Genomic DNA, 14,873 nt, shown 5'->3' with positions numbered 1-14,873 from the left:
CTCTTTGGGTAAATTTCAAACTGTCTTGGCAGCTCAAGATTGACAGCCAAATGGTCAAGGATCACCCAACTGGGCTGAGTGAGTTCAGATCTCCAGGGCCCAAACAGCAACATCCTAGGGTCCTAAAGAAGCACTCTGTGTTGTCTTTGAGAAATCCTGGAGGACGGGGGAAGTGTCAGGTGACTGGGACAGGGCTAAGGTTGTCCTTCTAAAGGGAAAAAAGAAGACTCTGGAAACCACAGGCCAGCCAGTCTGACAGCAATCCCTTAGAAAGTTCTGGAGCAGGTTCTAAAGCAGTCAGGCTGCAGACACCTCGAAAACAATGCAGTGATTATGAGGAGCCCCATGAATTTCTCAAGAACAAACCCTGCCAGACTAATATCATTCCATTTTTTGATTGGGTAACACCCCTCCCCCCCTGCCCCCGATGAACTGTGGGTTCGCTGTGGACAAAATCTATCTTGACTTCAGCAACGTTTTCTCTTGTAGCCCTTGATTTCTCTCTGGGTGATATTATACTTCTGTTTTTAAACAGGAAATCTAAACATGTAGAATCAAAATATATACATTTTGCTGCCATTGAATTGCATCTCCCAGGCTTTCCCATCATCATCATCATCACTATTATTTTCTCTGATACACTTTTAACCCACTCTTCAGCTGAAAGAAGGCTGGTTTACACAGATCACTACTAATAAACCAGGGATGTTTAGATTCAAATCTGTGCTGCCCATGGTTTGTGGGTTGTCAGGCACCTTTGATTCCATCATCCACAGCTAATGTCTACCCCTCCTTCCCACCCAGATGGAAACATCCCTCCTTCCAGTCACTGATAAACAGACACAATCCTACTCCATCCCTCCTGTTTTCTCTCCCCACCGGCAGGTTTACATCGAAGACATTAGCAGAGAATTTGTGGAAGAATTCATCTGGCCAGCGGTCCAAGCCAACGCTGTCTACGAGGACCGATACCTCCTCGGGACTTCCCTCGCCAGGCCTTGCATCGCCCGCAAGCAGATGGAAATCGCTTTGAAAGAGGGAGCCCATTACGTCTCGCACGGTGCCACGGGCAAGGCAAGGCACCGACAGCACCGCCCTTTGAAGGGGCAGCTGGCGCGGAGGGTCTGGGACTCTGTGGTGAGAGGTGGAGAACCGTCTGCACGCGTCTTCCCGTGTTGTTACTGTGGCTCTCTGGGCACACAGAGAAGGCCCTTCTCCAGAACTCACTGGCCACGTTGATAGGCAGGGCTGGGAAAAACCCTCTTCCCCGGAGAGCCTCCACCAGCTGCTGCAGGCCAGGGGCTGAACCCGTGCAGCCCAGGGGCCACGTTCCAGGCAGGGCAGCATTTGGAGGGCCACATCCCAACAGTGGGTGAAAAGAGGGCTGGAGCTGAAAGGACAGCCCCCCCCCCCCCTTTCAGCTTCAGGATCTTGCTTCCAGTAGCAAAGCCATCGAAGGGACCTTTGGCACTTTTGTGTGAGGTTCTGGGGCCGCTCCAGGGCTCCCTCTTCTGGCCAGAGACCAGAATAGCAGCCCTGGTGGTTGCAGGACTGGGGCCACAGTCAATCGCAGCCACCTGGGATGTTGCGAGCACCACCTGGGAGCACTGAGGGAAGAGCTATAGAAGAACCGGCTGGTGCCTTCAGGTGCTGCCTTGGCAAGAGAGGCTTTTGCTGTTGTTGGAGCACCTCGTGCCTCCTGGAGCCTGTCTCAGGAAGCGCTGCCCGCTGCCTTGCTCCTGCCTCTGCTTCTGGCCCAGGCCCGGCTTCCCCTGCTCCAGCTTCCCAGGTATCTGCTTCTCCTTGACTTGTCTCTCTGGCTTTCAACTCCTGACCGGCCTTGACTACTCTGCTCTATTTGGATAGACTTACCTTGCCCCTCTGTTGCCCACCTTGATCTCTGGACTGCCTGACTGTGATTTGGACTGGGCCTGCGTGTCGTGCCAGTTGCCTTGGTCCTGGTGCCCCGACCTGATACCCAGCTGCCCCCACCCCAGGTGCTGATATTTTGGAGTGGGAGAAAAGGGTACAAAAGCCAGGATGCCATCATTAGCCAGGAGAAAGGGGGTGGGGGGGGGCATCTGTCTAGAGTACAGACAGCACAGAGTCACAAGGCAGCTCCCAGTGTTTCTGGGGAAGGGGTCCAGGTCCGTGGTGGAACACAGGCACTGCTTGGAGCGGGCCCCTGGCTCAGTTCTTGGGCATCTCATCTGCCTGAAGATCCAGGGAGAGAATTCTGGTCAGAGCAGGGAAGATGAGAGTACGCAGGGGGAAACTGTCGCTCTCCATGGCAACCATGCAGCGTTCGTTCCTCTCCCCTTGAGCAATGCTGCTGCCCTCAGTTCAGTTTCCTGGGCGTCTTGGCGGGCCACTTCAGAGACGCGAATGCCGGCCCTCGTGTTGGCTTGGAGGTATCCTCTGCCACCTTGGGGCCTGTGTCGGAGCCAGCTGTGGGAGGGGAGGGCAGATCAGCCCACGGTGAGCTTGACCATCTGTCAGGTGGGCAGCCCACACACCGCAGCTTAGTCGAAGGGCGGCTTGGTGGGATGGGCGAAACCCTCCGCCCTTGCACTGCGAAGCTAAGGTAAGAATGAAAGAACCAGGACAGAAAAACTCTTGAAAGATGGGCTGCGGGATCCCTCCCAATGCTCCGTCGTCTGGTGTGCTGTTGTCGAGCTGCACAGCAAACGGAGGGTGGGAAACATTTTCAGCCCGAGGGCCAAATTTGTTCAGGTCAATCAGGTCGCGATTAGGGTAGGTAGGGCCGTACCACAAAGCAATTGCCTGCTTGCCTTCCAGGTGGCATTTGGCTGGTGTCCGAAAGCCAGACTGGATGAATTGCTCTGAAGCAGCACAGCTTTCATGTTTTCCTTTTAAATTTTCTTTTAAAAATGTGCTGTATTCTTGACATGAGCCCAAGAGAGAAATCTCGCCACAGTTTTTCTAGCTAAAGCAAGGCACCGTCTTTCCATCTCGGCCTTCTTACAGAAATTAAAGTTGCACGCCTGTGCATGTTTAGAAAGACAGCAGGGCCTGCAACTCCCATCCTAACCGGCTCGAATAATATTCATTTATTGCTGACGATTTTCGCCCTCTCAAGGAGAAAGGAAACGCTTCTGGAGAACTGCATGGTGGCCTGACTTCCACAAGAGGGCGCCAGAAACCCACGTTTTAGAAGGCCCCCCAGGCTGCCTTGCAGTTGCTGACTCAGCCTAGCGCACCTGACAAGGCAGAATTTGTCCAGCAGGGGCAGAGACAGACTGCGGAAAAGGCGCCTGAGATTTCCCAGCCTGGTTTGAGCAGCTGGGCAGCTTTGGCTTGACTGCCTTTGAAGGCTTCCTGTCCCTCAGATAATACTGTGAAGTAAATAAACACTCAACTCCCAAATCAGCAGGAAGCTACCTTTGCTGCAGCTGGGAGCTCTCCTGTTCATCCTGCTTGAGCACAGCCCCAAAGTCCTTTTTTTGGTGGGGCCGTGGAACATCCTGGACTGAAAGCTCTTGCCTGTCTCAAGGAAAAGAGCATTCCAGTGTGTGGCCCAGATCAGAGGCAAAATAACTTAAAGTTAGACTGGCAAAGCCCACCGGAAGCACAATCCTGGAACCTTCCGGGCATTTTCTGGGATACCACAAGATTATTCGGAGGCCCAGCTGCAAGGTCCTGCTGAAATCGTCCATCTTGAGGAAATGCAAGGTGTGAGATAGGGCAGCTACAGAAAGTCCAGCTGCCGCATCTCGCTCTGTGCATTGGCAACACGTAAATCTTCGCGTTTGGAGGTTTGCACACATACCAAGCCGGAAGTGGGAGCAATTATGGGAAAGGAAATGAGGAGCAGGGGAGGAGGTTGACTCTAGCAGTGTGTGTGAGCTACAGTTCTTTATCCGTTATATTTATTTCCTGCCTTTTTCCTGCAAGAAACCCAACATGGCTTCTCTAGTGCTGTTTCTCTCTGCTTTACCCTCACAACAGCCCTGTGAGGTAGGTTGGGGTGGGAGTCTGAGTTGGCCAAAGTTACCCAGTGAACATCATGGCCAAGTGGAGATATGAACCCATACCTCAAACCTGGAAACATGTTGCGTTTTCCTGCTCTTAGGGGGTGGTCCTATGGGATGTGCCATGGGATAAACTTTGAAGTCGGGGGAGAAATGGCGGAGGCAGTCTTTGCTTCCTTGTCATTGTACCTCCAGTTTTGCTAGGCGGGTTTTATGCTTGGAGTGTGTGTGTCTCGGGGAGGGGAGACTGGAAAGACCTCCAGATAGTTCATTTCTTTGGTGGTCTCCTCCCTCTGTCCACCAAACGTCCCCCTTTTACCCTTCTCCATGCTTTATTTATTTAAAGTTCTTGTATCCTGCCCTTTTCAATGTCTCAGGGCAGCAATGCAGTGAAATAAATATGAATATGGTACAGCATCACTAACAAATGAAATCCAAAGTAGAAACACGAATTAACATTTCAAATAATGGAAAAATAAGATTTGGCCTGGCACTGAAAAGAAAAAAGAGTTGGTGCCAGGCGCATCTCTCTGGGGACCGAGTTCCAAAGTTGAGGTGCCACCACAGGGAAGGCCCTTCTCTGGGTTGCCACTCTTTTGATCTCCTTTAAAGAGGGATCCCGAAGAAGGGCCTCTGACCCAGATCTCAGGGGGCAGGCAGGTTTATATGGCCGTGTTCCTGACCTTGGGGATGTGGCCAGCATTGGCTGGAGCTCCATTTCGGAGCTGGGAATCTGAATATCTCTGTTCAGCCTCCCTTCCTGGGTTGGTGGGAGGATAAAAAGAAGGGCAGGGTGGTGAAGAGGCAGAGAAGGATGTACCTTGCTCCGCCCTTTCTGGAAGGACAGGTGAAATAAAGAGACCAGAAGCAATGCAAACTCACCCCTGCCCTTTGAACATTGATTTCCTCATTTTATTTGCCAGGATTGGACAGTCAACATCCGAAGACATTGTGCCAGGCTCAAGCACAGCCTCGAAGGGACTAAAGTGCTCGCTCTGCCTGGCAGGCAATGGGATCAGACTGTGCCCCCCAGTTCTTCTAGTCTTTTAAGCCATCATGGGGCCATCGGATGCATGTACCTTGCTCTGTCCCAGCCCCAGCGTGTCAAATTAAGCATTGCTTGGGGGGAAATGGTTATAGGGACAGCAGAGACAGTAATTTGAGCCCCCTAAGCCACCGGCCTGTGGCTACATCACCAACTTCTTAAATGCAGGGTGCAAGCCATCTGCAGCGGCCCCCCAGTTTGGAAGCAGATGGGCTTGTTTGGGGCCTGTAAGGGAAATGAGCACTCGGGAGATGTTTTCTGCAGAGTTTTGTAATAGTCCCTGGAGCAAACTCCGGCGAGCAGCAGCGAACATGCTTGGTTGTGTGTGGGGGGGTATCTGGCCCTCGAGAAGGGGGCCGCGTGCCCCCTCCCTGCAGCCAAGGCCCCTTGCTTTGCTGAGAAGGGCTCTTAGGGAAGAGCAGGTCCCTCACATGCCAAGGGGCCCAGATCCAGCCCTCTGCACCTCGAGGGGAGCTGGGGGCATCTCCCACCAGCATCGCTCGTATCCATAGCTGCTCAGAGCACAAATCTGAGGTAAGATGTCGCAATGGCCCCTTTGGAGCTTCACACGAGCTCTCCACGGCGCTGAACCCGAACTGATATGGGTTCAGCACCACAGAGAGCTCTGAGGAAGCGGAAGGGAAACCCAGCAGTTGCTGAGGCCTTACTGGCCTTCCGGGGCAGCTGCTTGGGCTGGCCAGGAGGAAGATCCAGCGTCATCGAGCAAAGAAGCAGCAAACTCCAACTAAGCGGGGGAGACGGCAGTGGGCCAAGCCGAGGCTGCAGCAGTGGAATAACTTTGGGGTACCCACAGCCAAACGGGGGCCTCTGTGGTAGACATGGCTGGGCCTTGGCCAGGGCCCGCAGTCCAGCAGGACTGACCCACAGGAGCTTCCTGGAGTCACTTCCCCTCTTCCTGCTGCAGTCTGGCTGCTCCCCTGCAGCTCGCCTTGGCCCAGTCAGTGGAGGGGCTGAGGAGTGTGGACAGCAGCTGCCGTGGCCCCTCGGCCCCTGGTCATCAGGCCCCTTTATACTTGTGCCAGAGGCTGGTGAAGGCCAAGCTGGGCGTGAAATGCTGCAGCCGTATCGAAAGCTGGTGAGGTCTAGCGGTGTCAGGAGGGTTGGCTAGGAGAGGAGGAACAAGGGCATCTTGGGGCACATCATGCGATAAAGAGGCGGCTGTACGCATTCTAGGCAAGGCGATCTTGTGTTCGGGCTACGCAGAGTTTGTGTGGGTGCCCAGGTGAGCTTGCCTCTTTGCATAGAGAATCGAACACCTTGAAGGTTAGGAACGCATGATGGTCTGGTGCGCGCGCATTTGTGTAGACATTGTGATGGGCCCACACACAGCCACCCAAAACCACACCAACAGTGGTTATCACTGTAAAAAGAAGATGCCTCCAGTGCAAAGCGGGACCTGGAGAGGGCACGACTGCATGTCCCAGCAGCCACACAGAAAGGCCACGTCTGGCACCAATCAGTATGTGCTAGGAGCATCCCAAAGCCGCCCCACTGCTTGCCTACCCCAAAACATCCCCCAAATCACCTCTCCCTTTGGCAACTCAGAAGGAACAGAGAAAAGCAACACAGTGAAATCGCTTGGTTAGCACCACCTACCAAAATATGAGGAGGACTGGCTAGAGCATGGACAGCTCATTCAGAGCATACGGAATCCACCTCTTTCCATGCCCACGAGATCCATCTCCCAAGCTACCCTAAAAGTTAGTGAGGCAGGCCTGGGGGCCCCAACCACCCAACTGCACATCTGGCAGTCCTCTTGGTCTCTCTGGGTCCATGTGGCTGGAAGTCAAACTCTCCGCCCTTGCTCTGCTTCCTGATCGCTGGCGCTTCTCCAGAACCGCTGCAAGAACCAACGCTTGCAGCAAATTTCTGAACAGAGTTCGGCCACTGAGGGCTTCTCGAGAGCGGTTGCTGTCCTTGGGAACAGTGCCTGGACATGGCCGTTCCCTGTTCTCCGCTCTTCCCTCATCACGGGTTGGGAGGCGCGTCATGCCCGGGCAAGGCATGTGTGCAGCCCAGAACGACCTGGTGCTCCAGGCCATGTGCAGAGGAGGGGAGATGGTGGGACCTGCGGGCAAGGCCTGCCTCGCCTCCCAGGGACACGGGCCGCCCCGTCTGTGCTCACGCAGCACTGTGAGAGAGACGTTCACAGGTTGTGCCAGACGCGTTCGCCCCGTCTTGTGGGTTGCTGACAATGTTGAAAGCCCCGTCTCCGAGATGGTGTCGCGCCGGTATTTTTGTCTGCCATAATGGCAAGCAGATGGGTGAGGGATTACATATGTGCAGAGAAAGTTAATTAGAGAAAGGCACTTCTGGGGGGTGTCTAAAGCCATTAGCTACAGACTTGATTACAAACATGGATCCTACCCCCAGCGGCCGGTCTTTCTATGCCTTCCGTGGGCTTGTCTTCCTTCAGATGGTAACCCCAACAGATGCAGCCTTTTGAATGCCAACTCCCCATGCAAGCTCAGATTCGATTTAAAGTTTCTAGTCCTCTTGGCTGTGAAGATCTGCCTGAAAGTCTGGTGCAACCATGCCTGGTGGTCCTCTGCAAGCCAGGGGCAAGGATGAATAGGTCCCTGAGGCCAGGAAAGGGGCTTCAGCGCCTCAGAGGCAGTCTAGCTGGTGCTTCCAGCACTAGCTGCAAGCAGGATGGCGTCCCTGCACCAAAGTCATAAAAACTTGGAACTGGCACCCAAATAATCCGATGGCCTCCCCAGGGATGTCAGAAGGCATAGGACGCCACCCCAAGATCATCAGCATACCTTAAGCAAGTCAAAAGGCTTGTCTGATTTTAGCCAGGTGGGATGTCCCCACAAGCGCAAGACTACGTGGTTCGTGTGAATCAAATTAGAGAACGCTTGTGCCCAGGGTGGCTTCCCTCCTGTGCCAGGTAGCTGCAGCCTGTGCGTGTGCATGATTTTAATCTGGCCTGTGATTCTGGAAGAAAATGCCAACTCTTTTCCTGTATCCCATACTGGCCACAACCTCTCAGGTTCCTTTTCAACTTTAAAAAAGCTGCAGTGCAAAACTACGTATTGAATACCACAACATTTCCTCCTCTTAGAGTCTGTTGCTGGGGTTTGGGGAATGCTGCTCGTTAAAGGAAAAAAGATTGAATGAGGATTCAGGTTGCTGGTTTTACTGGGCATTGCCAAGGATGTTTTTGTTGAATACTTGTAAAACGCTGAATGCTTTCTTAGAGCAGCTCATACCCTGAGAGACGGGTCAGCCACTGCCCCTGAGGCTCACAATCGAATAGGTGCAATACAAAAGGAAAAGGGGATGAGGAGGGAAGAGGAAAGCGAGCGTTGGAGCAGCTGCTTGTTCCCTGGCTCGTGGAACAGGGCTGGTTGATCTGCCCTTCTCATAACATTCTGTAGCCTGAATCCTGCCTAATCTTGGAAGCTAAGCAGGGTCTGGCCTGGTCAGAATTGGGATGGGTGACTTGAGTGTATGATTCTATGATTGTTGTAAACTGCCCAAAATGCTTTGACTATGGGCAGTATAAAAATGTAGTAGTAGTAATAATTCTTGAGAGTGATCTTCCTTTCTACTCTCCATTCCTAAGGTAACTGTCAGTTGAATAAGTATGGCATCACCTCAATAATTCCTGTTCAATATCCTCAGGTCCCCCTTACTATCCAAGTATTTCTCAACATGTTGAGGACTAGGAACTTTGAAGTAGGTGACACAAAGCAAATGGAGCTCGAGGAGAAGTGGGAATCTATCGCGCTTGCTTGAGAATGGTCCGTCTCATGGAATGGAACCTCCACTCTCCTCTGCCAGTCCAAAGATGACGGTCCGTCTCGTTGGGGCAGACGAATGATGGGGCCCAAATCAGCCGAGCAGAGTTTGAGCATTCTGTGAAGTGGAGTTCTGTAGTCAAGCTTTGCACTGAAACTCTCTCTCTCTCTCTCTCTCTTAGGGTAATGATCAGATTCGGTTTGAGCTCACCTATTATGCCCTTTGCCCGCAGATCAAGGTAAGGCGTTTGACAGGTAACATTCCCATACCTGAATCTGTCGCTCCAGCAAGAACCTTTCTCGATCAGGGGCATGGGTCTCCTTCAGGACCTGCGTGGCCTCATTTCCAATTACTCACGAGCAAAGAAGACCTACCCAAGGTCCCACTGGTTGCCTCTGGGGTAAGGAGTCGACCTGAACCAGGAGCAAACAGGCAGAGCCGTGTGCCGGGCCCACCGCTTCTGTCTCTCCGAACAAACTGATTTCCTGGGCAGGTTCTGAAACCAACGCGAAGGCACGGAATGCAAAACCAGCAAGTCCTTCAGCAAGGACACAAGCGGAATTCCAAAGCAGGTCCACCCGCCCCACCCAGCACACCCCTATTAATTACTTGAGCACGAACTGAACAATTGGCTGTGCCTGCATATGAATAAGACCATTCTAAAGTTGGAAGGAAGGCCTATTTCTCTGCTTTTAGAAGCTGCGTTCGGATGTGTCCCATAAAATATAATTTTCCCTTTTGACAAATAGCACCTTTAGCAGAGAAGTATTTTCATCAGAAAAATGGGAGGCAAAGGGGCTCAATTTCCCTTTCCTAGAAGAGAATAATGTAAGCTCATTTGGGTTCCTTGCAGGAAGAAGTCCAAATATAATATAAAACCATAGATAAACTCTTATTGAAGTCTTATTAAATGATCACACATCAAGTTTATTTTTTAAACAAACATTACAATTTAAACAGACTTTAAATTATAAAATGTTTCAGCATAAAATGCAATAAACTTCCTTTTACTAATAAATACATAAATAAATAAATTTATTGCCCATTCAAGTAGGAATATCGAAACTTCTTTTACTCTGTCAATCTAACCAACTGATCAGCTGAATATTTCAGCCCAAATTCACCCTCACATTTTGTTCTGATAATCTACCACATTCTGCCTTTTCATTGAGGTCCCTCCAAATGTTATATCTTTGCAACCCTGTCCCTTCCAACTGCACACCCAAAACTTGCTGTTGAGTCTTCTAAATAAATCGATAATTGAAATAAATGGAAATCCCTTACAATAACATAAATAAAGGGGTCTGGCCTCCTTGGATTTTGATGGAGTAGTTATGATCTTTTAATTGGCTTGCTCTTTTAAACGAAGCCGCAGCGGAGAGCAGCTGGTGTGGCTAAACGGCCTCTTCTCTTTCCATCCCACCTTGCCCTGGGCTGGTTGGGCTGCTTGTTAAGTTACAGTGGCAGCTTGGAAGGGTCTTGGATTACCTTTGTTTGGTGAGATTAATGTGGATACTTAATGCTTGGTGCTTCTGGCTATCACAAAGGCTTTGAAACTCTCCCTACATAATGCAAGAATGGATTCTCAGAGGCATCGGTGGTGGTGGGGAATTGCTCTTCAACTTGGTGAATCAGAATCCACAGCTGGGCTCCTGCCGCAGCAGGGGGGACATGGAGAATTGGGGGGCCCCGGTGCAAGTTTGGCCCAGAAGCGGTTCCTGGGTCTGAGAAACTTGTGCGGTTCTGCTTTGACCCAATGTGGCATCTTGAGACGAGAACGCTTCTAAAGATCTTCTGCAAGTGAGCCATTCCTCAGTTCCTGGGTGGGAGGAAGGGAGAGAAAAGGAAGAGACAGTGTTGCGGAGTGGTTAGAGTATCAGAATGGGCCTTTTGGGAGTCTGCACTCAGTCATAAAGCTCAGTGGGAGACAGGTGTTGCACACAAAAAACAAATTATTGTGGACGCACACTAACGATTGAGCCCATCTCCAGTTGCGATCAGCTGCCACAGTCATCAGGCGTGAGTTTGTTATTTTAGCTTTTTGCAATGATTAGTAACAGGAAGTATCATGGCAGAAAGCACTCGGTTACTTTTGTACGCGGTTATCCTGACCTACCTACACTCCTGGTGCCAAAACATTTGCCTCCAGGTTATCTGACCTCCTTGACAGAAGTTTATTTTATATTTTTAGCCCTCTTGTGTCTCTCTGACAGAACCCTGCATAACTGGCCCCTTTTGCTTGGTCACCAGGGAAATGCTGTATTCTTTATTTGGGTCAGTCCCCGACTTCCCGATTTTAGTCAGAACTTTTAAAAGAACTGTCTGTGTTGCCAAACCTGAGCCCCAAAATCGATTCAGTACCACGGGCAGTGGCCTTATTAGTTGTGCCGAGCGTTACACAGAAACAGAAACAGCGCGAGTCACAAGGGGCCTCCCAGGCCATCTAGTCTGACCTCCGGCTCACGACATGCCCACCATGTGCATGTACATGTACAGCTCGACCTTTTTCCTTCACTCCATTTTCTCCTCACAACAACCCTGTGAGGTAGGCTAGGCTGAGAGTCCGTGACTGGCCCAAAGTCGCCTGGTGAGCTTAGTGGCTGAAGGGAGACTAGAACCTGGATCTCCTGGGTCCCGGTCCAACACTCTAACCACTGCTCCCCACTGTCTGCAGGGATGCCAGGCTGGGAGAACTTGCTCTGTGTTCTAGGCCAGTCAAGTCAAGGCAGCGATCCCACCCAGGTCACCAGTTCAAGACCCTCCGGGTGGAGCTGGGACTCTGAGCCATCAGCACATCTGTCACGTCCCAGGAAAGGTCTTGCAGGGCTGCTTCCTCCTTGGACGTTCTTGCTCCAGTCCCGGGCTGAGCCAAGCCAGTGACCTCTCACTGGAGTCGGGCTGAAATGGAGGACGCGGAGAGGGGTGCCCAACCCTGGTGCCCAAGGACTACAACACCCTTTGTCCTCAGCTTCAGATCCTCCTCAAGGTGCCCAATGTGGATTGTGCACGAGAGTGTCTTTTGGGTGGGGGATTCTCAGCACAAGGCCAAGCCACCCCGAGCGCATCAGCTATGGGGCAGTACAGACATGAAATAAATCAGAACCATAAACAGAGACCCCAGAAGGCCCTACCCTCCTCCTCCTCCTGCCAGATTGCCCCAGGGGTAACGACGGTGGGGAATGATTCCACCAAAGCAAAACCTGCCCCCTTTCTTTTGCACACCCATCAACCAATTCTTCGCCTCCCCCTGTAGGTTATCGCTCCTTGGAGGATGCCGGAATTCTACAGCCGCTTTCGAGGCCGGAGTGACCTAATGGAATACGCAAAGGTATGAGAATCCCCCCCCCCCCAAATACCTGTCTTAAGTTCAGCAACTTTGAGATCTGCTTCACAGCCTCTCAAGTCCCTCCCCATCACATATGCAATCAAAGGCTGATGTTGGATGTAAACAGAATTTGCTCCCCCAAATTCTTCTCAACCAAAGATCTAAACTTCCAGTTTCTCAGAATGATTTATGTGCCATCTGCCAGATACAAATCCCAAGCTTACAAGGTGTATATAACACCACAACAAAAATATTAAGGTTTGTTTGTTTGTCAAAGGAAAGTAGTCAGGAAAATTCCCAAGTGCAGGTAAAGAAAGAAGGTTCTTGGGGCAGGTAAAGTCCAGTCTGTTTCAAATACACTTGAGATTAATTTCTCACAGCCCCGGATGTGAACAGGTAGTACACATTCTCTGAAAATGTTCTTAAATTCCTGAACAAGTCTTTGTGTTAGCAAAACGTGCTCTAGAAAAGCGGTGACTTTCCCAAGAGGTGCAATTTCTCCTGCTGGAAGGCCCTGGAACGCAGGCCACAAATGAGCCAAAGTGAGCATCGAAGTGGCGTTTGGAGGATTTCGCCAAGCGGAGGCATCGCTGCTTCTTCCATCCCCTCTCTGATGTTGCCCTGATCACCTTCCTCCCCTCCCTCTTGGAGAATTCCTCCCACAAGGCAGTTGACAGTGCTTGGCCCACTGGAGGGAGATGGGGGCACCTTCTCCACCTGTCTCTCTGCCTTTCTCTCCAGGAATACAATAGAAACTTTATTTAATATTGTCATGGCTCTGCTGGGAGGCCTGTCCTCCAGGGAGGAACTGGGGCCTGCAGAGGCGATTCTGCCAGGGGACCTGTCCCCATATTCTCCAGGGATGTTATTGCTGCACGTCTTCGGCCGGTGGGGCCCCTGCGAGAAGCAGTGCTCGCCTGCCGAAAAGGACTCCTCAAAAGAAATTGCCTCTTCGGGAGTAGGGCTGGGACCGGGAGCTCTGATGGTCTGCAGCTGACCTTGGGTGGGGCTCAGCAAGTTCTGAGCTTAAAAACCTTCAGTGCACACCTGGCCAGGTTTGTGAACAGTGGTGCTTTTCAGTGCCGGTATTTTGCTCCTCCTGGACTGCTTACCTGCCCTTGCTTCTGGATTGTGTATGTACCTAGTGGATTAACTGTGTTTCTGGCTCGCTCTCTTTCTTGGGATTCTCCTGGTTGGCTGTTTACCTGAGCTGGAACCCTGCTTTCTGGTTAGCCCTGTTGCTTAGAGCTTGCTGCAGACAAACAGAGCAATATGTGTTCAGATCCACTGAATATTTGCAGTATTGGGCAGTGCAGGGCTCAGTCCCTGATGGCAACATTGGTCTTATATTTCTGCCCCCCCCCCCGCCCCCAGATCAGCCTGAAGGCTGCCTGGGTGGTTGCTAACATGCAGTAGCAGTGGAGCATGGGCTTGACTTTGGATGTGGGAGTCCTTTGTGTAGCTTCTGTATCTGCAGCTGCAGCAAGGGGTGCGTCTGAGAGCTGGTGTGTGCCAGTGATTAAGAGCGTGGGGCCAGGGTACAGGAGGCCTGGGTTCTGGCCCCCGCTTGGCCATGGAGCTCCCTGGGTGATCCTGGGCCAGGCAGAGACTCAGCCCAACCTGCCTCGCAGGGTTGTTGTGAGGATGAAGTGCAAATATAATAAGCAGACGGGGGAAGGCAGCCAAGGGCCCCTGTCATTTCAGGTAGCCGGTGGGATAGCCATCCGAGCTGACGTTGCCCGTGTCCACAAGAGAACACAGGTGCTCTGCACGGCAGAACAGCGGAGGCCTGGGGGGGGTTCCTTTTCTCCTTTGCATCTCTGCTCCGCAAGCCTCACTGGTGGCTCTCAGGCACCCCGCGTTCGGCCCTGCTGTGAAATAAAGTGGGAGAGCAGAGGATCCTGGGGCAAGCTCTCTGGTTCAGCTCTCTATAGCAGCAGTGTTATTCCTAGGGAGTGCCTAAAAAGTTCTTGCCCTCTTTCTGGAAGGTTCTGGGGATGTTCTAGGGATGAGGGCTCTATGGTAGGGACTGGGAGGAAGGGGTTTTAAGAGTCGCTTCTGGGAAATGGGCTGGTGAATGGTTAGAAATGGAGGGAGCCTGCCTCTCCCCCGCACCCTTTGTAAAGGATCTTTAAAAAGTATACGTACTTCACACCCTGAAGTGGTATAGTCTGTTCTACCATGGCAGGACTCTATTATCTGTCTGCTGGCGATGTCAGTGGCATGTCTCAATTGCCATCAGGAATGGGATCTCTGCAGGCAGGGGTGGTGATCGCCGGGCGGGGCGGTGGTGTATGGAAACCCAGCATCAAATGCGGATGCCATTGTTTGCACGGAGTCCTTCTGGCCTTTAATAAATCAGTGCACTTTGGATGTGCCCCGAGGGATGGACCCGATCACCGCAAGGCGCTTTAACCCCAGTCCAGCCCCGTCCTCCTCCTCCTGTCCGCCATCACAACGTGGTATTTTTCTTCTTTCTTTGCAGCGAGCCTTTAATTTTCTGACCTTAAAGGGCACTTTGGATTTTAGCTTCGCACAATCTTGCCTGCTCTTTACTGTGGCAATTACAGCCCACCCCTGCAGGAGGCTTCCGCTCTGTCGTTTTTTTTGGGGCGTGAAGATATTTCCCACAAGCACTCCTCATTTTTTTAAGTGGCATGTAATTACCTAGATGTTAATTGCAATCAACAAAAGGGAGAAACTTGTCCCACTTCAATGGCTTATGCGACAGACAAAGTAAATG

General features: G+C 51.7%; 1 protein-coding gene across 2 annotated transcripts in view; it reads left to right on the top strand.

The window, feature by feature from the left end:
- Positions 1-14,873, top strand: part of ASS1 (argininosuccinate synthase 1) — an 80,640-nt gene that overhangs the window by 8,556 nt on the left and 57,211 nt on the right. For both annotated transcript variants that reach the window (XM_044440166.1, XM_044440167.1), the window contains 3 exons: positions 886-1,074; positions 8,987-9,043; positions 12,059-12,133. In XM_044440166.1, the coding sequence (XP_044296101.1) occupies positions 886-1,074; positions 8,987-9,043; positions 12,059-12,133 (321 nt within the window). The remainder of the gene's footprint in view (positions 1-885; positions 1,075-8,986; positions 9,044-12,058; positions 12,134-14,873) is intronic.

The sequence above is a fragment of the Varanus komodoensis genome, unplaced genomic scaffold (assembly GCF_004798865.1).
Source record: "Varanus komodoensis strain SLA01 unplaced genomic scaffold, ASM479886v1 scaffold36, whole genome shotgun sequence".
In the NCBI taxonomy this organism is placed as follows: Eukaryota; Metazoa; Chordata; class Lepidosauria; order Squamata; family Varanidae; genus Varanus; species Varanus komodoensis.
Note: the sequence above shows the minus strand (reverse complement) of the source record. Positions and strands in the feature narration are given on the sequence as shown.